Raw genomic sequence first — 24,830 nt, 5'->3', positions numbered from 1 at the left:
ACTCGTAACATTTCTCTCTATGCTCATACCACATATAAGCCTACATTACACACAAACATGCATGTGGGTTTGTCTTTTTTTAATATGAAAAGGTGAATGGGATATAAATGAAATAAATAACGTAAGTGAGTGAAACTCATGTATAAGGTAGAAACGTAACGAACTATCATAACCTTTCTGTCTTTCGCAGAGCTTCAGTCACCCAGGTCTTTCATATTGATTTTATATAATACATTAGACAGAGACAGACAGACAGACAGACAGACAGATAGACAGACAGACATCGACAGACAGAGAGGGATCGACACCAGTGCCAGCTTGCCGCTGCCCGGGACCAATTAACCCTTTTCGTGCCAACAAGTCAAAGATGCACAAATTTTACACATATACCTACGGAAGGAAGTATACGTGTCACACAACGGGTTAAAATGTGACATATGGGAAAATATTCCTCAAAGAGCGAGGCAAACATATGTAAAATTCGTCCTAATAAAAGGTCACCAATGTCCACAAAGGCAAACAAGTCCAAGAAGCAAAAAACGCACCATCGTGATATAAATCTCATTATAGTCTTTAAGATGTTTAGATATGATAATACATTGACAAAAAAAAAAAAAAAAAAACTTGCTGAAGATTCATTAAAATTTCGTCATCAATGTCATGAAGATCAGAACCAGGGCTCCTTCCTTTTCAGCATATGTAATTATACATATTTATATCAAATGAAAGTAATCTAATAAACAGTATGGAAATAAATGTTCTGGGACGTTCATTAACAATTGTCATAATGCCTATCCCTCGGCATTGTTTGTTGCAGAAATATCCAAATTCAAAATAAATCACAGCTCTTCCCACCCCAAATTCAAGATAAACTTTCAAATGCCATAGAAAAATGTAAGTAGTTGAGAGTAATGACAAATTGATATTTGCGATGTTTGTATCTCATTTTTTTTTAATTTCAGCCCCCGATTACTTCCCCCACCCCAAAAAAAAAGTATCAAAAAAAAAATACGATTATTCAAAGATTGATAAAAAAAGAAGTGGTATAAGATATACACTTTAGTTACTATCACTTCTCTTGCCTTTGCAACTGTAGTGTCAAGCAAGCAATGTATTCCTAAAAGGCTTTCAAAAGATACATGTATAGAATTTCTTGCCAGCACTTTAATCAAGTTCATTGATCCTCATGCACAATAAAAAGAAAAGAAATGTATGAAACCGAGGTGAAGAGAAATGGAGCTACTCAAAAGCACACACACGCGCTCGCATGCGAACAAATTGAATTGGGGAGAAACTTTTGTGGGAGAAACTCTTTTCAGTCCTTTTTCAGTAGTAGCATTTTACGAATTTCCGTTGCAACATGCAAAAAATTACTAAAGTGACGAAAGGCACATCTAGCTCCAATGTACTCACATTTCTTCAATGTATCTAGGGAAAATGACGTATATTATTGGCAAGGCCGTTTATTGATCTTCTCCTACAGATTGTGTCTATATGATGCTCCGTCTACTGCTGAGCTTATTCATTTTTCTATGAAAGGCACTGTACGAGAGAAATCTCTTTTAGACAGCCAACGCTCATCCTGATTAAAAGCATGAAGTGAATATTGATTTGAACTTTGAAAAGACATCTTAGTGAATTCTTTTCTGATTCTCTTTCAGTCTCAACACTTGTTTACAGTGCCATGGGTGTTATATATATATATATATATATATATATATATATATATATATATATATGTATATATATATATTGATATATTGACATACATATGTATATACATATATATATATATATATATATATATATATATATATATATATAAAGACTCGACTATAACTCTCTCATTTGGTAGCCAGTTCAGACCACCACCACCACCACCACCAAAAAAAAAAAAAAAGAAAAAAGAAGAAGATGAAACAGCATTTTGTGGCCGTTCGCCATAGAATAAACAAAAGCAAAGAAATGGAATGATGTGATAAAGCATTTGAATAAAGAAATGTATAGTTAATATTTTGGCAGGTTTCACCAAAATGGTACGCCAAATGCCATACAATGTAACTTCAAAGAGTAAATTATGTTTGAAATTAAATTATTTTAGATTATTTCATGACAACATTAAAATGATCATAAACCTTGATGATTTTGTGAAAGCAAGTAGGTTTGATTTAAAATCACTAAGTCTAACTTATTCAATATCCGAACTGAGGCATACACGTCATTTTTATGACACAACATATTCATGAAATTATTACGTTCACATAATCGTGGCAATATATATTTATACATGAATGTGTGTATAATATATATTTTTATGTATACATATATATATATATACATGTATATATATATATATATATATATATATATATATATATATATATGTGTGTGTGTGTGTGTGTGTGTGTGTGTGTGTGTGTGTGTGTGTGTTAAGTAATTCCATGTGTTGTTAAAACACTATAGCAGAAAAACAGAAAGAATCATGCAGAAACGTATCATACTGTGCAAGAAACAGTTTAATTTCAATACACACATTTTCGGGCGCATTGCCCTTCGACGATATTGAAACGTGTTTCAAAACTCTATATCGACGTCTGAATGTTTTATGATCTCCCGTTTCCTGGCATTCTTGGCTTACATATCTAAAACAATATGACACATCTGGATAAACAAAATTCAACCCACATTCAACAGGGATTCTAGAAACAGCTTATCGCCAATCTTCTGTCCAGTGATCAAGAAACAAGCAGGCAGTGTCAGAGAAACGATACAATCACTTGGCCTGAAGAAGTCCACAGGTGTAGACGAAAGCTAGCCAGCAAATCAGTAAAGATTGTTAGAAGCCTAAATTTCCTATTATAATAGTCACAGAAACCGATTAGGCTAGGTTTTGTCCGATAAATCCACATAGATCCATTGTTCTGTCGTTGGGAAACGTTTCTAGAATTATGACTGACGATAATTTTTCACAATATACACATACCTCATGTGTCTAAAGCTTCTGTTCCACTATGCCGCTCTCGCCACGATTTGGCAATTTTCTCAGATCGGGAAGGATCGGGTAAAACATGAGCCGATCTGGACACAGTACGATGTTAGAACGCTCTAAGAACGCTCTAAGAACGCTGTATCTATGACCAACACGTGCTTGATATGCTCTTACTACAATGATCGGAAATGAGATATTACAATCTCTGCCGCTGCAGTTACGCTTGAACGATGTAACTACGCCGTCAGTGCGATGTTGTCGATATTATCCGATATACTGATAAATGCACGCTGTACGCCCTATTTACGCTCGGAACGATCTAGACGATCTTATCACGCTGTTCCCCCGTCCAGAGAGCTGGAAAGTGCACGATGTGCCCTGACGATGTACCCCGATTCGACTGTTGATCTCAGTTTCTTGTCGCTACGATTTCCCCGCTTGCTTTACGATTCAAAATGGGGCGATTTTGTTCGGGGAGATCGGGAAGAACTTTGAAAATTGTTTCGTTCCCAATCTGAAATAAAATGCCCGCTTCAACTCCGTATATACTCCAAACGTTGCTGCTATGATGATTCCGATTTTAACCGATCTCTCTACGCTTTTGCCCAAACAGTTTCGCCCCTCGACCTCTCTGGTTTTCCTCTGGCAGACATTTTTAGCAGCGAACTTTCCAGCGTACCGGCTGCGTCCCTTTTATAGGTGCGAGAGCGGAAGACGTGCGTACTGTAAATAAGTACGAGACAGCGTAGGATAAGCGACATATCGTAATTAAAGCGGGAATGCACCGTTCTGACAGCGAGTTGAGAACAAAGTGAGAGCGACGTAAAAGCTGGAAGGTTGTGCTTTAATCAGGGAAGAGCGGCGCAGCAACGGGACGAGATCGTTGTCTAGTTTGCTTTCCGTTCTTTTGCCGATGTACAACGCTCAGAACGACTTTATTACGCTCATCCCGCGTCGTTTACAATATCACTACGTTCTCTCTCCTTGTCTTACGATTCAAAATGACAATTTTGAAAGGGGAGATCGGGAAATTTTTTGAACATGTTTAAAATTTCTTCCTGATCTGAAAAAAAAATAAGATAATGTCCTCTCCAACACTGTCCTCCAAACGATGCTGCTACAATGCTTCCGATTTAAACCGTTCCCTGTACGCTTTTGCCATTCTCCGCCGATCTGATTGATCGTGATAATGGAACACGGGCTTAACATTGCTTTGCTTTGATCAACACAATGGAGATGTTATCTGTTAATACTCGTCGTGTTAAGCAACCGTCAAATCTGATTTGAATGCTTTTTGTTAAAGGTCCTGTTTACCTTTGGGAGCAGTGATTTAAAAAATGTTCAAGATATCACTTTTGATGCATAATCTGTACGTCAACTCAGTTGTATCACAAAACATCTTACCATATGACAGTTTTGCAACAAAGCCTAAAATGTAAGAAGATATCACTATTTTTCTCATTAAACCATAACTGTAGGCGGTTTAGCCTTGAAACGTTCGTATTATAACTATTGTTCACATTTTGTGATTCAATACTTAACCTCGATTATACTGGTTCAATTTTTAATTGATTGTTTCTATCCCTAACTCACATTTTAAAACTATTTTGAAGCACTAATGATGGGTTTTTGTTTCATCTGCAAATGGTAAATAATGCCTTTAAATGTTCTATTGCGTTTATTTCATTTTATATGAAAACAAGATATCTTCATGACATATGAAGAGGTTCAGTTAACTTATCAGATCTTTAATGTCAGTTGTGATGGCTGATAACCGAGAAGCTTTTATCAGCTCATTAACCCTTCAACCTTACGTGAAGGAAAAACACGTACCTAATAGAAAAAATAATCCTTTTGATCCCAAACAAGAACTCACGGGAACGCATTAATCTATTTATGTGAAATTCGAATTCTAGGTACGGCCTACTTATAGCGCCTGCAAAGACAAACTTGTTGGTGCGGAAAATATTGTATGAAATCATGAATTATACAGTAGCAAGAACACACTCATAACAGCCTTGCTTACCTGGTTTTCTTCTACGCTCATTTTCATGAAATTTTGTGCGCGTTTATATCTATTTTTCATCCTGTTTTATTCTATTCTAAATTCTTTCAGACGACAACAAGAGCACTACGTGACGATAGTTGTGACAGATTTGAAACACAGTGCCTTCCAACTTGCTACCTGATAATGAAAATAAAAAAACAGTAATGTTTTAAGCTTAAAGTGCCTTGCTGAAATACGATAAATGAATAAATGAATGAATAAATCGACGGAACCTTTTATGGAATGTGCAGCTTTGTTTTTATTTTCATATGTGTTCATGCTACCTTGAGAGCGATAGTCAAAGCATCATTGATAAAGAAAAAATGTACAAGGTTAGAATCATAAGGCCGTTGTTCTCTCTGAATTATTGTTATTTCTATTTAGGATATATCTATTTTCAGCTCCGTCGTTTTCTGTCTACTTATACCTTTTTTTTTTCGAGTGAGCGCGGGAAAAAAACACACCAACGTTATCAAACTTTACATAGACATTAAAGGAAACTAAATTGCAGTGAGGAGGGGATTTCGTCTCACCTCCCTGATTACACACTGTCCATTGTACACTGTGTGACCTTAGTATCATTCGGAGGTTCAACTGCTTTCTCAAACAACGGAATGTCCTTGGGTGAAGTGCAGGTGAACATGTCCCGGAGAGCTGCCCGGAACTCAGGGTAACGTGCAGCATAGATGACAGGGTTCGCGCAGGAGTTGAAAAAGCCCAAAACTGTCAAAACTTGTTGGAGTGGACTATTGAGGTAAGACACTGGGACCCAACCGAGATTGTATCCAAGGTATGCCGTCTGGTTTGGACTCCAACAGATGATGTAGATAAGAATGACAATAAACATCATCTTGATGACACGATTTCTGGCTACGATATGAAAACTTGGCGTCTGTTTCCTCGCCTCTACTGCATGGGTGTTGGCCGCATCGTTGAAGAAGGCAGCCTGCTTGTTGAGCTGACGAGCAATGAGGAGCTGGGTGATAATCATGGTAAAACATGGAATCACGAGCCGAAGACAAAACCAGTAAATCGCGATCAGAGTTCGAGCGTTTTGCGACAAGTATATCTCCACGCAATTGTGAGTCAACTCGCTAACTCCATGAACGAGAAAGACATGAATACTGGAGAGAAATGATAACAACCAGATCACAGCGATGAATATTGAGACGCGGCGTCTTGTGACGTAACGGTTAAATTGGAAAGGAAACACCACCGCCAGGTAACGTTCCAAAGAGATAGCCATGAGCAGGTAAGAAGATGCTGTGATGCAGTTCCAGAGCAAGATGTAGGTGGCTACAAAGCGGCAATAGACCTCGCCTTGCAAGGTCTTCGGCACAAAGGACGCTCTGGGGATGGGAATGATGAATACGGACGTCAAGAAATCCGCCACGGCTAAGCCACCAATCAGTGTGTCCATTGATCGGCCCTTGTCGCGTCTCTGGAACAGGACAACGATGACCAGAAGATTCCCTACGATCCCCGCGATGGCGGATATCAACTGGACGACGAGGTTCCACGTCCAACTGATTGGGATCCATTGCCAAGAGGCTATTTCGGTTGTTATCTCCTCATCAATCGGCATCATTGCAGTAGAGAAGATTCCTGGGGACATGGATATATTTCCATGGTGTCCTTTTGCTCCTGGTAGACCAGGCATGTCTCCATGATTGCTATCCGCGGTTTGGGGCCCCGTTTTGGCTTCTTCGGGCCCAGTAGTAACATTGTAAGATAGATCTTCGTCGTGATTCTCATTCGCAAAAGTGCTAGTGAAATCGGAATGGGCGTACTCCTGGCAAAGGGCAAGAATTATCATCATAGTGGCAGCCATCTTCTTCATTGTGATTGGATGTATCGACAGACCTGTTTGAAGAAACCAAAAAAAAAAATTTCATCACAAAGTTTCAATGACGACTAAGTACAAATGCACTGATTCTGGAGAAATAAAAACAAGAACAAATTCTTATCGAATTCTATAATCTCTTAATAAAGAAAAACACGATGTTTCATACGATGAATCATCAGAAGTTTATCAGTTATTCCAAGAAGGTACCAAGGAGACAGACACAAAAGAAACAGTTAACATACATAGAAACTGAACATTGTATCCCCTCATATATTCCGGTTCATTTTGATAACAAGCAAAGTGCACTCCCGTTACAAGGAATACGGTTATAAGAAAAGTTCGTTACAACGAAATAAAATTTCAGGCCCCCAAATTATCGTCTTTAAAGTCCATGGTTATAAATTCTCTTGTAATGAACATTGTCAAAGCGAAATTTACATTATAGGGAAGTTTTTTTCCGAGCGCCATTGACAAAGAAAAAGAATGTGCTCCATTTTCACGAAATGCGGATCGCTTCCAAAAATCAGAGCAAAACACTTACAGAGTGCCGCTGCGTAGGAAAACGCTTTACAATTCAGTGTCTTTAAAATAGAAATAGCTCTGTTTTTGCTCGCTGTGCCATGCAACATTTCCGAGAACTTTCTTTGTCGTATATATTAATACGAAATGAAATAAAGTTCGTTAATACGAAATACACAAATTCTGATAAATGTTGAAGTTTTTTATTTGAAAATGAAGTAGGGCTCGTTATTACGAACATTTGTGGCGCTTTTTCGAAGGTTCTCACTCCGAAAATGAATAAGGTTCTCATAAACGAAAATTTGGTAATCTAAAAATGATGAGGTTCGTAAATCTAACAGTGAAAATAAAAAAAGGGATGTGAGTAGACCCTTTACTATCAAAACTTACAAATTAAAGACTTTATATTGTCTGCGAATAAACGAACCTTCGTAATTACGAACCTTTTTCATTATTTTCAATTCAATTCAATTCAATTTATTGATTTCGTAAAAGCAGTAGAGCCAATATTTTGTACAATAATGAAATGTCGAGGAAAACCACGAAAAAGCCAGTGGCTTGAAGATTGTGCTTCCCTATACAGAAGTACATTAAAAAACAGATTGGCATGGAAATACAAAATGCTACATAGTAACACTAGATACTCAATAAAACACAAAAAATGCACATAAAAACAAAGAGAACATACATAAATACAACACAAAACAGAACGTCATGAATGTATAATGCTCCAATACCTTGATAAAACATATTTAATCATAAGATTCAAAGAGATATTGTTTCAATTTCAACTTAAAAAGATTTAAACTCATAATGCACTTAAGATTATATTCTAATGAATTCCATATTTTTGCACCTTTATATTGTACTGAATTCCTATATTTCATCTTAGATCGGCATAATGGCAAGACAAAATTTTGTTTATGACGTGTATTAAAATTATGACTCATGGAATGCGTTTTAGAATAATCATCAAAAATACACGGCAATATCGAATGTACATATTTAAACATAAAAGTACTTGTTCTATAATAGATTTTATCTTTGAAAGATAAACAGCCTAAGTCTTTGAAAAGAGGAGGAGTGTGAGCGAGATAATGAGAATTTGTACATAATCGAATAGCTTTTTTCTGATGAACAGTAAGACGATTATCGAATTAACTGACCTCCGGAATAACAAATCTTATATTTCATATTCAGATTAACGAACCTTTGAAACAACGAACCTTATCTCACTTCCGGAATTAAGAACTTCGGAAAAATAAACCTTGGGAATAACGAATCCTTGGAATCACCAATCTTTGGAATAACAGCCTTTCGTAATAACGAGCCTCCGGAATAACGATTCTTCCAAGTAACAAAATTTTAGAATAACGAACTGTACACGAATCCTAGGTCATCAAGTCTTATATATTGTGATTTCAAAGTATATAAGCATTAACGTACCAACTACAATATGCTCTCTACTAGATGTAGGCCCATAATTTAGACTAAATGAGTGAGATAGCATCCCATTTAATGTGGCTTTTTAGCGTATGATGGGTATTCAATGAATAGCATTCAATATATCATTGTGCGTGTTGTCATCATAATGTTGTATTGGATGAATCGATTATGACGAAATTTCGTTATAACGACAGAAAATCGCCGGTCACAAGAACTTCATTTTTTTTTTTTTTTTGTTTAAGCGGGCGTGCACCGCAAAGGCACTATACAGCATCACTACTTACCACTGTTCCTTTCAATTTCAGAGCTTTCACTGCTAAGATACTGCTGGTTATCAGAGGATTATCTTATTTTAATAATGACATCAGTATTCTTAAAGTTGTGTACAAAATCAATTTCAAATACATCTCGACACTGCAGCATTCTAACACACAATTCCAACAAGTCAACGTGCCACAAAATATATCTATCGAATTCTGTGTAAGGATATTCTGACATTATAAGTTTGCTCTTCAGTAGAGAACCACGTGATTTACAACGATCATCGTGCAATGTAGGGCCTATGTTTCCACGCAAGATTTTTTTTTTTTTGCAGCAATAACAAAAATGATAGTGATAACAATTACAGCATTGATAATTATAGGTCTAATCATGGTGGAGATAATAAGAGTAAAGGCATTTTACGTAGTGCTTGCCCATCATGCCATGTCGATCAGAGCTGTCTATAGCAATACATTTATCAATTAGCTAAGCTGCGATGCGTAATCAATCAACTATTTTAAAAAATGCGATTTCACTCAAAATGTGATTTCATTCAATTAGGCCTACCTTAAGACAAACATCTGCCAGTCTGTAGACAAGTCAGAGATCCGATGAGTTTCTCTGATAGATTCGAATCCTCGGTGTCTTAGCTTAGTACCAACGGCGAATGAAACGACAACCAGATCCAGCCCTCACTTATAGCAAGAGGTAGGCACTATAGGTAAGGTGGCGCGCATGCGCAAAATTGAATGGCAATGCGTTTGTGGCAGTCACCTGATATACATGCAAAATATTGGCCTGAGCTTTCGATCCTCGCAGAATCTTCGTCAGAGGCAATATTTTCTTTTTCTTTTTCATTTTTTTTTGGCTACCAATAAAAAAGAAAAAAGTAGAGAGAACGGTAGTCACCTGATATACATGTAAAAGATTGACCTGAGCTTTCGACCCTCGCAGAATCTTCGTCAGAGGGAATATTCTTTTCTTTTTCTTTTTCTTTTTTGCTACCAATAAAAAAAAAAAAGAAGGTTGAGATAACGGCGGAAGGAGAAGAAGAAAAAAGATTGACCTGAGCTTTCGATCGTCGCCTAATCTTCGTCATAGGCAATATTCTTTTCTTCTTTTTTTTTTCTACCACTAAAAAGAAAAAGGTAGAGATAACGGCGGAAGTAGAAGAAGAAGAAGAAGAAAGATTGACCTGAGCTTTCGATCCTCGGAGCATTTTCGTCAGAGGCAATATTCTTCGTTTGTTTGTTTTTTTGCTAACAATTAAAAAGAAAAAGGTGGAGATAACTGTGGAAGGAGGAGAAGAAGATCGAAAGAGATAGAGAGACAGAGAGCGAGAGGAACAGTTACTTCCGATGAATTGATTCTTGCAGTTGAATAACACCTCAGAAACCTTTCATTTTATGGATGTCATTGTTAGGGCAGAAACGTTCAGGGTTTGCACCTATGGTCAATGGGGCTGGAAAGGCATTATAACTATCTTACCATTCTTCTTCATCTTCTTCTCCTCAGGTGAAGTACTGACCTCTGGAAAGAGTATTTTTGTACTTTGTGTGGTGCTGAAACTAGTGTGCCATATGCTGCATTGTTTGATGCTGTTTCGTTACAATTAATGTATGCACACTAAAAGTAAAAAGTGCTCCTTGTGCAAGTAAAATTAGCTCCTCTTCCAACTAGATTTGACGCAGTGTCATCACAACCACTGCCTCCTACTGTTCTAGGGAAGAAGCTTTCTACGCTGGGCACACTGCAACGGGAAGATATGTGTCATTAGGTATTGCTATGCCATGGCTCGACACTAACTTTTTTGTTTGGTGGCCCGATGGGGCCACCAAAATCCTAAATTTCAAAATTTTGGTGGCCCGAGAGAAAAATTTGGTGTCCCGAAAAAAAACAATAAAATACATTAAAAGTCCTTTTTTTTTAATGAGTCAAATATTTAAGTTTTATGATAGTAAGAATTAGAAGTTGGACATATCTACTCATAAATAAACTTCAACAAACTTGCAACACTCACTCTCAGGCACTCATTCAGTCCTTTTCATCCATCCTTTAAACAAATTTAACTGCCTAATTTCCGACGCAAAAAGTTACGAATTTATTGACATACTTTTCAAAAAATTTTGGTGGCCCGAGGCGGGCCACCAAATTTGCCCTTATTTGAAATTTGGTGGCCCGACTTTCATTTTTGGTGGCCCCGGGCCACCGGGCCACCGTTAGTGTCGAGCCCTGGCTATGCTTATCTAAGCTGACTTTTTCTGTAGAAGTTAGATGATATCGAGATATCAAAAGCAAGAAGGATATATAGCAGAAAGATTTATAAGGTGGAGCTGAGTTGTTGCAGAAAAAGAAACAGATGAAGGAAAATTATAAAAATCCTTGACACACATGTTTTCCACAGTCAGTATTTTGAATCATTGTTGGCACTCTACATGTATAGCGTAAATTTAGTGGTCTTCCTACTTCTGATAGTCCTACCAGGGAGGTGGAAGCACCTCCCTGGTCCTACTTAACCAAGCCCTTTTGATATGAGATACTTGTTGGTACATTTTTTGCATAAACGGCTAGACTTTTGAGTTTTAAACATAACTGGTGCTCGTCATTCACCCAAGCCATACATATTGACGTAATGTGACTTTATTGTTTTTACTAACACTATCGACAAATCTGATAATGTATTCTCTTGCTAAAAAAACAAGAAAGAAACAAAAACAAAACAAAAACACAACAACAACTTCTGCACGAAAGTCAAAACGACGCAGATTAAGAGAATGGACATGAACTTCATTTTGTTCATGACATAAAATGGTATTATTCTTCAACCAGCGCATTAGGTCATGGAGTTGAAATCACTTGAATTTTACATGGTGAAGTGTGTATTGAGCCTATTGATTGATTGGGGTTATTCTCTGTGTCATGGGAAATGTTGAAGTCAGTCAGGGTACAGGTCTATCGGCAACAGTTCGTATCCCTAAGGTTCTGCATTCGCAATGTTCTCTAATCGAAAGTGGAAAACAATAACGTTCTATATTCCGAAGATTCTTTTTTTTCCGAGGCAAGTAGTTATGTTTCTTTGGTGTGATGACAATGCATATACTATGGGCTAATGGGTAACATATACAAAAAAAAAAAAAAAAATGGGCGCCATTTCGGCCTCTTACTGTGTTACTTTCACTTTCAAGACACTCCGAGACAGTCCACCGAAGCTCTAGGTGCCACGTTTAGATTTATGGGGGGAAAAACTTGTTTTATCGCACTCAAATGTAATGCTTACTGTCATCAAACCATCATGCCGAATCGTAAATCTGCGACAACAAAGAAGGGGAAATCTCGAGGTAACGACGAGGAAACTCACGCCGAACAGTCCTCGACTGCGTCGCCTGAAACATCGTGATGGGCAGCAGCCAACAATGCGGGTATCAAATCTGGTAGCTCTGCTGGTCAATCATCCGAAGACCCACAAAGAGATTCCCGCCAAACATCAGATCTAGAGTCGCCTGTCCCGGTTCTGATATATACCATCCAAGAAGAAGTCGACACAGCGCTGAATAAGACCGACACGCGTGACCGACTGGTGGAGTCTATTGTTGCAGCAATCAGGGAGCAAGAGACACATGATGTCTACAAAGCGATTGAACTTGACCTTCATCAACAAAATGTCAAAAACAGCAGGCTGCGTCACTGACCGAGACTGTCAATCGGCTTCAGGAAAAGATCGATCGTCTGGAGCAAATCTGTGAAAAACAGGAATACAGTCGCAGGAACTGTCTGCATTTCCATGGCATCACGGAGCTGAAAGACGAAAACACCGATCAGCTGATTGTTGACAAAGTGCGAGAAAAGCTCCACACCGACATCACCCCCCCCCCCCCCCCCCCTTCACATCAACCGCAGTCATCAAGTCACATTGAGAGACTGGGATGGAACTAAAACTCTCCCAATCATCATGAAATTCACGAGTTAACAAGAGGATGGCCATCTACCAGAAACGAGCAGACTTCAAAGGATCGAACATCTACGTCCATGAAGATCTGACATCGAAGCGCCAACGTATCGTTGTTGAACTCCGCGAGCACGAGAGAGTCAAGAAAGTGTGGACATCGGACGGTCGCATAACAGTTCTCACACACGACAACAAGAAAGTGCCAATCGCGTCCTTTGCTGACATCGAGAAACTGGACCAAACCGAAGGAGTAAGAAGCAAGCGTAAGTGAGAAATCAAACCAAGTTAAACTACACCTCGTCTCATCATACTGTTGAATTTCTGAACTCGAACCTTCGTTCTAGTCACACATACCCATGTACTATGTAAAATGTCAGTTACAAATAACCAAGATAGTATTCTGTGTATTAAATGTTTCCACTGGTGTCATGTGAAATGTGGAGTATTGAATTGTATCACTGAGCACTTTTCAAAGTGAGAAGGATTGGATTTGTTCTCTCTGCATTGTTCAGGAGTTACCTTTTTTTCGATGTATCTCGCGAGAAACAGACTGAGTCAATTCGGGTCACAGTAAACTCGTCCCCACTTATCGATCTATTTGTTGATGGTGAGCCTTTTGTGCGTAGTGTCGAACTCATGGATTGTATGACTCGTGAGCCGTATGACTCATGGGCTGTATGACTCATGGACCTATTTTTGATGTCGGTCTCGTGGACAGTATGACTCGTGGGTGTCGGTCTTGTGGGACGACCCCGTTAAACATGTCCCGAAGAGCGACCCGGAACTCATTACATATCATTATTCACTTCGTTTCATTTCGTTTATTTCATTTCCAACAATGCAAAACATTTTCATACACAAAATAACACAATGTCAATACAATGTAGTAACAAAGAAAAATACGTAAAGTTAACAATACTACGCATCACAAAAGCAAATGAAAATTGAAATAAAACTAAAGTTGTAGGAAATGGAGGAGACATGCTAAAAAGCTAAGCTTGTATTTTGCAGTGTCCTCGTGGACAAAAAGACTAAATAACACCAAGGAAGCAAGTTGCTAGATATACTATAAAAGGTGCACAACACATACAAACCTATACAAACAAACAAACAAACAAACAAACAGACAGACGGACAAACAAACAAACACAAGTAACCTCTCTTGTAAAAAGAAAGACAGAGAGAGAAAAAAGAACACAGTGAAGGAAAAAGATGAAATTATTTTGAAAGAAAAAACAGAAAGAGACATGAGGACAGGAAAAAGGCGGGAAGGGAGAAGAGATGTTCAAAGGATCTATACCAGCACACGCGAGGCACAAGATGCGATGGATCACCGAGGTAAATGTAGGAAAGGAATAGATAAAAGAAAAGAATGAGTATGACGAATAAAAAAAGAAAGCTCAGAATTAAGACTAACTAAAATGTAACTCATTCCGCTATATAGGAATTTCTGAACAACTTCTTCAGTCTGAATGTGAATGTGTTTAAACTTAGAACTTGTCTCATACAACTAGAATTCCAGAGAATTCCAAAATTTTGGGCCAGTATAAGAAAATATAGATTTAGCAAACATAGTCCTAGTTAATGGCAAATGAAATGAGTTGGATTGCCGGATAGGATAAAGATGAACAGATCTATTTTTAGTGAACATGGACTCAAGCACAAATGGGAGAGAATTATTGATAAGTTTGTACATGAATTGTCGTAGATGTAAAAAATACAAATCCTTTACCTTTAAAATTTTGTTTTCATGAAATAACACATCAGTGTGACTTCTCCACGATTCATTGCAAATAGTACGAAGAGCTTTTTTTTTCTGTAACAAAGCTAGTCTTTCCAAATGCGAAGAATATGTGTTTCCCCAGGAGAGTATATATAATTCAAATAAGGTAAAATCAGAGATGAATATGACTTTAAAAGAATTTTCTTGGGTAAACAAAATTTGACTTTATTCATAACACCTATATTTCTTGAAATAATACGGCTTATGGAATCAATATGTAAATTCCAAGTGAGTTTACGGTCAAGAATCAAACCTAAAGATTTGATTGAAGAGACTTCTTCAATAACTGTGTCATTCAGATAGACATTCCTTGGTACATTTTCCAAAGAACTACTAAAAATCATGCGGTTATATATATATATATATATATATATATATATATATATATATATATATATATATTGACAATATATTTGCTCTTATCCATTGAAATAATCTATCCAATGCAATATTCTAAACATCAATTAACATATTAGAATCAGAATGTGATAAAAATACATTAGAATCATCAGCAAAATAGAAAGGAAAGAATAATAAAAAACTCGGGGTAACGTGCAACGTAGATGTAACGCGTCCTTACTCCAAAATACATAAGTAGGCCTATTCCATTTTGGAGGAATGTAAAACAAAATTTTAAAAAAATGAAAATTGAATGGCAATGCGTTTGTGGCAGTCACCTGATATACATGTGAAAGATTGACCTGAGCTTTCGATCCTCGCAGAATATTCGGTAGAGGCAATTTTCTTCTCTTTTTTTTTCTTTTATCGCTACCAGTTTTAAAAAAAAGAAAAAGGTAGAGATAACGGTGGAAGGAGGAGAAGAAGAGCGAAAGAGATAGAGAGACAGAGAGCGAGAGGAACAGTTACTTCCGATGAAGTGATTCTTGCAGTTGAATAACACCTCAGAAACCTTTCATTTTATGGATGTCATTGTTAGGGCAGAAACGTTCAGGGGTTGCACCTATGGTCAATGGGGCTGGAAAGGCATTATAACTATCTTACCATTCTTCTTCATCTTCTTCTTCTCAGGTGAAGAACTGACCTCTGGGAAGAGTATTTTTGTACTTTGTGCGGTGCTGAAACTAGTGTGCCATATGCTGCATTGTTTGATGCTGTTTCGATACAATTAATGTATGCACACTAAAAGTAAAAAGTGCTCCTTGTGCAAGTAAAATTAGCTCCTCTTCCAACTAGATTTGACGCAGTGTCATCACAACCACTGCCTCCTACTGTTCTAGGGAGGGAAGCATTCTACGCTGGGCACACTGCTACGGGAAGATATGTGTCATTAGGTATTGCTATGCTTATTTCCGCTGACTTTTTCTGTCGAATTTAGATGATATCGAGATATCGAAAGCAAGGAGGATATATGGCAGAAAGATTTATAAGGCGGAGCTGAGTTGTAGAAAAAGAAACAGATGAAGGAAAAATGATAAAAATCCTTGACGCACAAGTTTTCTACAGGCAGTATTTTGAATCATTGTTGGTACTGTATCTGTAAAGCGTAAATTCATTGGTCTCCCTGCTACTGATAGTTCTACTTTCTAAACAGAACCAAGCCCTTCTGATATGAGATACTTGTTGGTATATTTTTGTATAAACGGATAGACACCTGAGTTTTAACCCTGACTGTTGCTCGTCATTTACATAACGTGATCCCAGAATGACTTTGTTTTTTCTCTTTTGCTTTGTTTCGATAAGTATACATGATGTATGTCTTGCCCATTTTATTTTTTTCTCTCTTTTAAGGTTGTCGTATCTTCAAGCTATATGTGCTTATTTGACGACAGTCTTCTGCATTCACACTCCCAATACATGTGTCATAATTCAGTCAGATCATTTGATTCACTTTATCCCGAGTGGTTTCCAATTGAAGGGTTCTTTTATTCTTTTCTTTAATCTGTATACGTACATCTATGTTCGGATGTACACACTCTATGTTTTATTGTCTTGAAAATAAAAAGAAATGACTGTATTTCATTTGTAATACATATTCAATGCAGAAAATTTCTCATAAATTCATTTGAATTTGAAAAAAACTGTACATATTGGCGTAATACCACTTGCAACTTTTATAATTTCTTCTAACACTACTGACAAACCTGATAATGTATTGCCTTTCTAAAAAAAGAAACAACAACAAAACAACAACACGACGTCAACATCAACTTCGTCACGAAAGTCAAAACCACGCAGATAAAAAATATGATACCGTTCGTCAACCAGCGCAGTAGGTCATGGAATGTAGCTCATTTAGATGAACTTAGACTTTCTGAATTACAAATTAATTCAGAATTGGATAGTTACATGGTGAAGAGAGGATTGAGCCTGTTCATAACTTTGTTGATGTGAAGTTATTCTCCGTGACATGGGAAATGTTGTTGTTTGTCAGGTCCAGGTCTATCGGCAACAGTTCGTATTTCGAAGGTTCTTCATTCCCAAAGTTCTCTAATCAAAAGTGATTTAAAAAGTTCGATGTTCCGAAGGTTCGTTTATCCCAAAATGAAACGAGGTTCTTTTTTCCGAGGCAAGTAGTAAATATGTTTCTTTGGTGTGATGATAATGCATACACTGTGGGCTAATGTATAACATATGCAAGAAAATTGGGTCCCCATTTTGGGCTCCTACTGTGTTAGTGTCACTTTTGACGGACACTCCGAGACAGTCCCCCGAAGCTGTAGGTGCCACGGTCAGATTTATTGGGGATAACCTTGTTTTACCGCACTCTAAATACTTTACTATACTTTTAGTTTATTTTGAGGGTGCTGAATCCGAATCTGGATGATGCAATTTTTGCATCCTTGAGGATTTTGAGGTATTCAGGATGGGGTAATTCCACGAGTGTGACACCTACGTGTCATACGACCCATGAGTTCGAAAATGAATAAATGTCCATGAGTCATGCAACCCACGAGTCATACAGCCTTTGAGTTCGACTATGGGCAAATAAGGCCCATGAATCCAACACAAGGCGGAAAGGCCCACGAGTTCGACACTAAGCAAAATGGTCGAGTTCCACACCCGACACTCTCTCGGGTGATCATGTCGCTCTTTTATGTTTTTTTTTTTAAATATTCTTCGACCTATACATTCCACATTTCACAATTTCGATTTTTTTTATTCAGTTTCACGTAAGAATGTAAGAATTCACTTTAAACCATCAGCTTCTGAAAATCTACTCTCTACAAGCAATGCTTTAATGCAGATTCCTAATATTCCGCATGTATTATTTCTCTTATTTCTTGTACATGTATTCGACAATTCCACATTCTTTCCTTTTATAAGAATATGGGAAATAATACCCCTCCTCCCCTCCCCCCCCCAAAAAAAAAAGGAACAGTAAGTATTTCCTTTGTTCTGTGTTTGCACTGTTCATCGTAGTCAAGTTAATATTGTTACGTGACAGAATTCTCAAATTATTCACCGTGATCGAGACTCTATAAAGTTATTTAGAGGTACATCTAAAAAAAAAAAAAAAAAAAAAAAAATCTGTGGTAACTTGAATTCCAACTGTACTTTAGATATTGACAATAGAGATCCACTGCTCACTATTCATAAGCGAATAAAGCTCAAAATAATCATGATTCTATTAAAGCACTTTAGCATATCCATATCACACGAAGGGTATTTGACAGAGAAGAAATACAAATGCTGCTCAGGCAAATCAACTATTCATAGGTATATTGGGGACAATCACAACGTGGTTGAAATTTTGTAGCTGCAACCTATCATTGTTTTTATGTATGAATGCCACTTCAAATTCAGTCTTTTGATTTTTTTAAGGGAAATGAATTAATATTAATTACATTTCCAATGAAGAATAATTAATGAATGTGATCATTCCAGAGCACTCACTCTCTTGGTTAAGGTAAAAGGTTACTAGTATGTAATGCAAATGAATGTTGACCTGTATTGATTCAAGATACCTTCAATATATTGTGGCGAAACGAATATGTAAATGCGTTAAATATGTTTCATTTTAAATTTTCTACTATTTTTCCTTATACTCGGATACATCTACAAAAACCTTCCACAACAAGATTCGGCTCCTGGCCGCATCTGTCAATCATTGCTGAAGTACTAATATGTTTAGCAAAAAATATAAGACGAATATTCCCTGAACAAAAGACATTGCACGGAACGTACACCGTATAATATTGGATATTCGTTTCGCCATAAAAGTGACGTTGAGGGTATCATGACTGGACATTAATCAACATGTGTTTACACTGCATAGGTCCTTTAAAGGTACAGTTTACCTTTGGGAGCAGTGATTTAGGAGATATCATATTTGATGCGTATGTGTAGGTCAGTTGTATCACAAAATACCCTACCATGTAAAAATCACGCTATAAAGCCTAAAATATTGGAAAATATCACTATTTTTCTCAATAAACCATAACTGTATACGGTGTAGTCAAGAAACATTCTTATTATAACTATTGTTCACATTTTGTACATTTAACAATACTTAACATTAATTATATTGATTCAAATTTTTACATTGGTTGTTTGTATCCTAACTCACATGTAAGAACTATTTTGAAGCACTAAAGCTGGGTCTTTGTTTCATCTGCAAATAGTAAATTATGTCTGTAAGTTACGCTGACACAGTACTTTTACATGGACTCATGCTTTTCTGCTGAAGGCTGATTACAAGTGTGACAACCTGAAATCTTCAAAATGTAGATAAAATGGGAAATTTTGGTACAAACGTTAAGTCAAGGATTCGAGGATACTGGCGTAGCCAAGGGGGGCGATGGGGGCGGTCGCCCCCCCCCCCCCCCCCCAAGATTTGGACCGAGGATTTGGAAGGTGGAAAAAAAAATCGCGTATACTGTATGCATGTGCATGAAACGGGTCTCCCTTTCAACCTTTCATCAAGTAAGATCATAATTTCTTTTTTAATATTTCACTCAAAGTGTGCACCAGATCGTTGAATTTCAATATAAAAAATGCAAAATTTCTCTTGCTTGGAAACCCTCCCCCTCTATGCCCTTTTCCCAAGCCTTATTTACACACACAAAAAAAAAATATGAATAATTCTGAGTGCACAAGAATCATCACTTATATTCCGAAAACTCACAAGTTCCCTCATGTACAAGGGGAATATCCTTATTATTTTTTAATCAACCCTTTCCTCGCTCAGTTCGCCCAGATCTGTTGGGGTTTTTTTTTCAATAATTTCCTAAATATTCCATCAAATATGCGTATACGAGACATCTCAATTTAACTTTAAAAAGGCAAACGTTCCCTCATACGGGAAGGTTGGTGATAGCACTCTCCCACGCCTTCTCGCCTTCTCGCCTTCTCCCTGCTCCCCCCCCCCCCCATGCATACAAGTAGACTGTGGGTACACTTTGAACATAGACAGTTTTCCGAATATGCCACAAAATGTGTGCACCAAAATGTGTAACTGCAATCAGAAAATACAGGATCTCCCTCGTGTAGGAGGGGGAATGGGGCTTATCCCCTCCCACATCATCCTGCTTTGTCTCCTTCCACAGACTTGGTACGCTTCTCTTAACATTGACAAATTTCCAAATATTCCAACAGATTGTTGAATTTCAGTTCTAAGACTGGAAAGCGCCCTCGAATATGGGAGAGATATCTTGCCACACTCCGATTGCTTGGTCCCCTTTGTCTGTCTGTAGACTTAGTACACTTTGGGGAATGAAAATTTCCGAATTTTCCACAAAAAGTGTACTTGAGATCGCTTTATATCAAATCTAAAAACGCAAAAGCTCCGTCGAGCGGGAGGAAGAATCCCCCTCGTACACCCTCCCCCCTTTATACCTCACTAGACATTGTACATACACAAAAATGATGCACACTCGGAATAAGAGCTGAATTCCTTGATTTATCTGTTTACACTTCCCTAAAAAAGCCCTATTTATTTCGATTTTTAATTCATTTTTTTAGGGGAATGGAAAAAAAATCTACTAGTAAGTATTGCACCAAAAGGTTGCACCAGATCGCTAAATTTCGGGTCTGTAAAGCAAAATCACCTTCGTGTTGGAGGAGACATGTCCCCTTAATTGCATCTACACCCTCGTGTGCATGCTTTTTCGGTTTGATTGCTTTAACAGACAACGTCCATGATATTCATTGTAAGAATTAATACACGATGTTTATTCAAATGATACCATTTTATAGGCACATTGTTCATTAAAAATCTACATCAAAATATACTACATTCAACGAGTGGTACTGTTTCAAGTCGATAAAACACGCAAAAACATGCATCAAATTGCGCCATTTACAACATCAAAATGCAAAATTTTATGACATGTGTAAAAGACGAAGGCTGACGATTCATTATTAAGCTTTATCAAAGGATTTCCTTTTTTTCTTGGCATGATGGCGGTGGGTTCTATAACGTGTCTTGAACTCCAAAATACATACCCTGTAAGCATTCCATTTGGGAGAAACTTGAAAAAAAAAGGAATACAGAAGACATGCCATGAAGGTTAAATTGATGACGACTTAAAGGTGTAGAAAATGTCTCTTTTTCTTTTGTTCTCTCTCCGTCTCCCTCTCTCTCTCCCTCTCTCTTGCAGAAAATGAAATAAATGAAAAAATTTGTTAGCAAACTGCCATTCACTTTAATATTCAATTTGATTTTAATGTTCTGTGATTAATCAAGAATGAAGAGATGACGACAGAAAAAAAGTCTTGATAAATTCACACAGATACATTACTCAGAATCCTGATTTTCTGCTACACTTTTTTTCCATCGATCGTTCATCAATATAGCAACTTTGCACATGCGACGCCGTAAAAAGATAACATCTTTTTGTTTGTCTAAGATGCCTGTCAGGAATCCACTACAAACTTTGAAAAGGCAGAGGATGGTGTTCTCCGCTTACATATCAATTGCCGCCCTTATACCTGCCCATTGAGCGTGGTCTCCATGGTGACAAGATATACCGCTGTTATAATCTGTTGTTTGTATAGATCGTTAGTGTTATTTGAAATCGTAGATCTGTGAACGTGAAGAGGGAAGCGAGTACGAGATATTGCGTAGAGAGCAAAAACATGATTGGACATCGGAGCAATTTAAAACCAATAAAGGAGCATGTGTCAATCTGATATCAGATGAGTATCTCGATTGCACAAACGGCATTCATCAGTCACGTTGACAATACAATTTAGTACAATCCCTCTGAAACGCTTAAAAAAGTATGCACCCAACGTACGCAGGAATAAATAAAATTTTGATTAAAGGGTTTGGTAGAGCGAATAGCGTTGCCGAATCAATTGAAATATGAACATTACATAAAATCGAGACAAATGAATGGCTATCGCGTTATTTACTTATGAGATATGACTTGAAGAGCTCTATCGCAAAACAAAACGAGCTTAATCCATTCTGGTTAATTTGAGGTTAAAGCTGCTAAAAAACAAATAAAATGATGAGAAAATACAGAATATTTTTCATCATAACTTCTAGAATATTCCTTGTTATGTCACAAGTGAGGTAGTACAGGAAAGGTTTAATTTTACTTTATTTGATGATAGACTTACTTTGAAATGTTTAAGAATGGCGCTTAGCTCATTTTGCAATAAAACTCTTCATATCTTGAAAATAATTTACTGCGTATTTATGATTTTTCTGTTCTCCCAATCGATGCCATAGAGAAATCTGTTGCTTCCTTAAGATATTCAGCTCTCGAAGATTATGACACAACTCAACAGCTTTCAGTTGGTGATTTCTTTTTTTGTTTTTGTTGTTCTTGTTGCTGTAGTCTAAAATTGTTTTCAAATAATCACTCCCGCAGTCTTTCCTAAAACTGTGATTTTATTGTGACTGTAAATTATGATTAGGGGTGATTTCGGTGCCAGAAGTCTAACATTGCTCACGTTAAGCTTAAATTCAAACAATGGAAATATTTTTGAAACAAAACACTTGTGGTTCCGTAGAACTATTAAATTTCCTATCATAAGTATTGCGTGATTAAGAAAAAAAAACATCCCAACAAACACCGTTAAGCTATTTGCACATTGTATTAATACGTGGCGGAGACTTTAATTTAGTCAATATTGTGAATGATTATTGAAGACAATCTGTCAGCTAATGAACGCCTTGAACACATTACGTCTAGCAAACAAAAACAAAACCTTGAAACAAAGCCGCAAACACGTACTTACGAATTATTATGATGCCGAACAAAGAACACACGGTATCGCGTATATAAATCTAATAGTTTAAACAATTTTAGAAACGACAGCACTTTTTGATAAAAGAGTAGCATCGACGCACATCGATATTTTGGTGCAGAAACTGGTTATTTACGCAGCCATGTATCTATACAGTAGGCCTACACAATAGTTAGTTGTCCCGAACCCCATTTGCTATTTCGATCTTAATGACATATGAATCGTGTTAATCCCAATGTAAAAAATAAAAAGTTCTTTGATTTCGTTCTAAATCATAGGATCCAACAGACCAAAATAAAATCATACTGCTATATGTCACGAAAGATCGAACAGCACCAGTGACCTTTCATTGCGTGACGGTCTTTGTGACAGTTTAATTCACATACGGTAACTTAATAGTATACATGACATTAATTCTCTAAGCCCTAACGAAATGTTTTTTTAGCTATTTGTTTTTACTTTGTGCATCGTTTGACACTGATATGACTCGGAGGTTTGACCGCCTTCTAAAACAGCGGAATTTCTTTGGGTGATGTGCAGGTAAACATGTCCCGAAGAGCGGCCCGGAACTCCGGGTAGCGGGCAACATAGATGACAGGGTTCGCGCAGGAATTGAGAAAGCCTAATACTGTCAAAACTTGTTGGAGTGGACTATTCAGGTAAGACGCTGGTATCCAACCAAGGTTGTATCCAAGGTATGCTATCTGGTTTGGACTCCAACAGATGATGTAGATGAGAATGACAATAAACATCATCTTGATGACACGATTTCTGGCTACGATATGAAAACTTGGTGTCTGTTTTCTCCCGTCCAGTGCATGGATGTTGCCCGCATCGTTAAAGAAGGCAGCCTTCTTGTTGAGCTGGCGAGCAATAAGGAGCTGGGTTGTAATCATGGTAAAACATGGAATCACGAGCCGGAGACAAAACCAGTAATACGCGATCAAGATACGAGCCATTTGCGACATGTACATTTCCACGCATGAATGAGTCAACTCGCTAACTCCGTGAACGAGGAAAACATGCACGCCTGAGAGAAACGATAGCAGCCAAATGATAGCAATGGATGTTGAGACGCGATGTCTTGTGACGTAGCGGTTAAACTGCAACGGAAACACCACCGCCAGATAACGTTCCACAGAGATAGCCATGAGCAGGTAGGCAGATGCTGTGATGCTGATCCATAGAAAAAAGAAAGTGTCTACGACCCGGCAATAGACCTCACCTTGCCAGGTCTCAGGGACAGAGGACGCTCTAGGGATGGGGATGATGAAGACGGACGTCAAGAAATCCGCCACGGCTAAGCCACCGATCAGTGTGTCCATTGATCGGCTCTTGGCGCGTCTCTGGAACAGGACAATGATGACCAAAAGATTCCCTACGATCCCCACGATGGCGGATATCAACTGGATGACGAGGTTCCACGTCCAGTGGATTGGGATCCATTGCCAAGAGACTGTAGTCGGAAAGATTCCGGGTGACATGGATACGTTTTCATGGTGATCTTTTGCTCTTGGTAGACCAGGCATGTCTCCTTGATCGCTGTCCGCTGTTTGGGGCCCCGTTTTGGCTTCTTCGGGCCCAGGAGTAACATTGTAAGATAGATCTTCGTCGTGATTCTCATTCGCCAACGTGCTGGTGAAATCGGAAAAGACGTGTTCCTGGCAAACAGCAAGAATTACCATCATAGTTAATGCCGTCTTCATCATTGTGCTTGGATGTATCGACAAACCTGTTTCAAAAAACATAGAAAAGCAATTTTGTTACATAGATTCAATGAACACTTAGTACAAATGCACTGATTCTAGAGTAATATAAACAAGAAAGCGTTTA

General features: G+C 37.7%; 2 protein-coding genes across 2 annotated transcripts; both read right to left on the bottom strand.

Moving 5' to 3' along the window:
- Nucleotides 1-5,577: 5,577 nt before the first annotated feature.
- LOC139729650 (allatostatin-A receptor-like) lies at nt 5,578-6,696 on the bottom strand. Its single transcript, XM_071640576.1, has one exon. It carries the CDS (start codon nt 6,694-6,696, stop codon nt 5,578-5,580), a length of 1,119 nt encoding a protein of 372 aa, XP_071496677.1.
- Nucleotides 6,697-23,503: 16,807 nt separating this feature from the next.
- Nucleotides 23,504-24,596, bottom strand: LOC139729603 (allatostatin-A receptor-like). The gene has a single exon (XM_071640531.1). The coding sequence runs from the start codon at nt 24,524-24,526 to the stop codon at nt 23,504-23,506; it is 1,023 nt and encodes a 340-aa protein (XP_071496632.1). The 5' UTR covers nt 24,527-24,596.
- Between the last annotated feature and the right edge of the window lie 234 nt (nt 24,597-24,830).

Source organism: Diadema antillarum, unplaced genomic scaffold, assembly GCF_040938485.1.
Source record: "Diadema antillarum isolate AM-2024a unplaced genomic scaffold, OU_Dant_1.0 seq00000248_RagTag, whole genome shotgun sequence".
NCBI classification, from domain to species: Eukaryota; Metazoa; Echinodermata; class Echinoidea; order Diadematoida; family Diadematidae; genus Diadema; species Diadema antillarum.
This window is presented reverse-complemented; position numbering and strand designations above follow the sequence as displayed.

What these genes read in the sequence shown, in the direction of transcription:
- LOC139729650 (XM_071640576.1), bottom strand. Translation starts at nt 6,696, where the DNA reads ATGCCTGGTCTACCAGGAGCAAAAGGACACCATGGAAATATATCCATG.
- LOC139729603 (XM_071640531.1), bottom strand. Translation starts at nt 24,526, where the DNA reads ATGCCTGGTCTACCAAGAGCAAAAGATCACCATGAAAACGTATCCATG.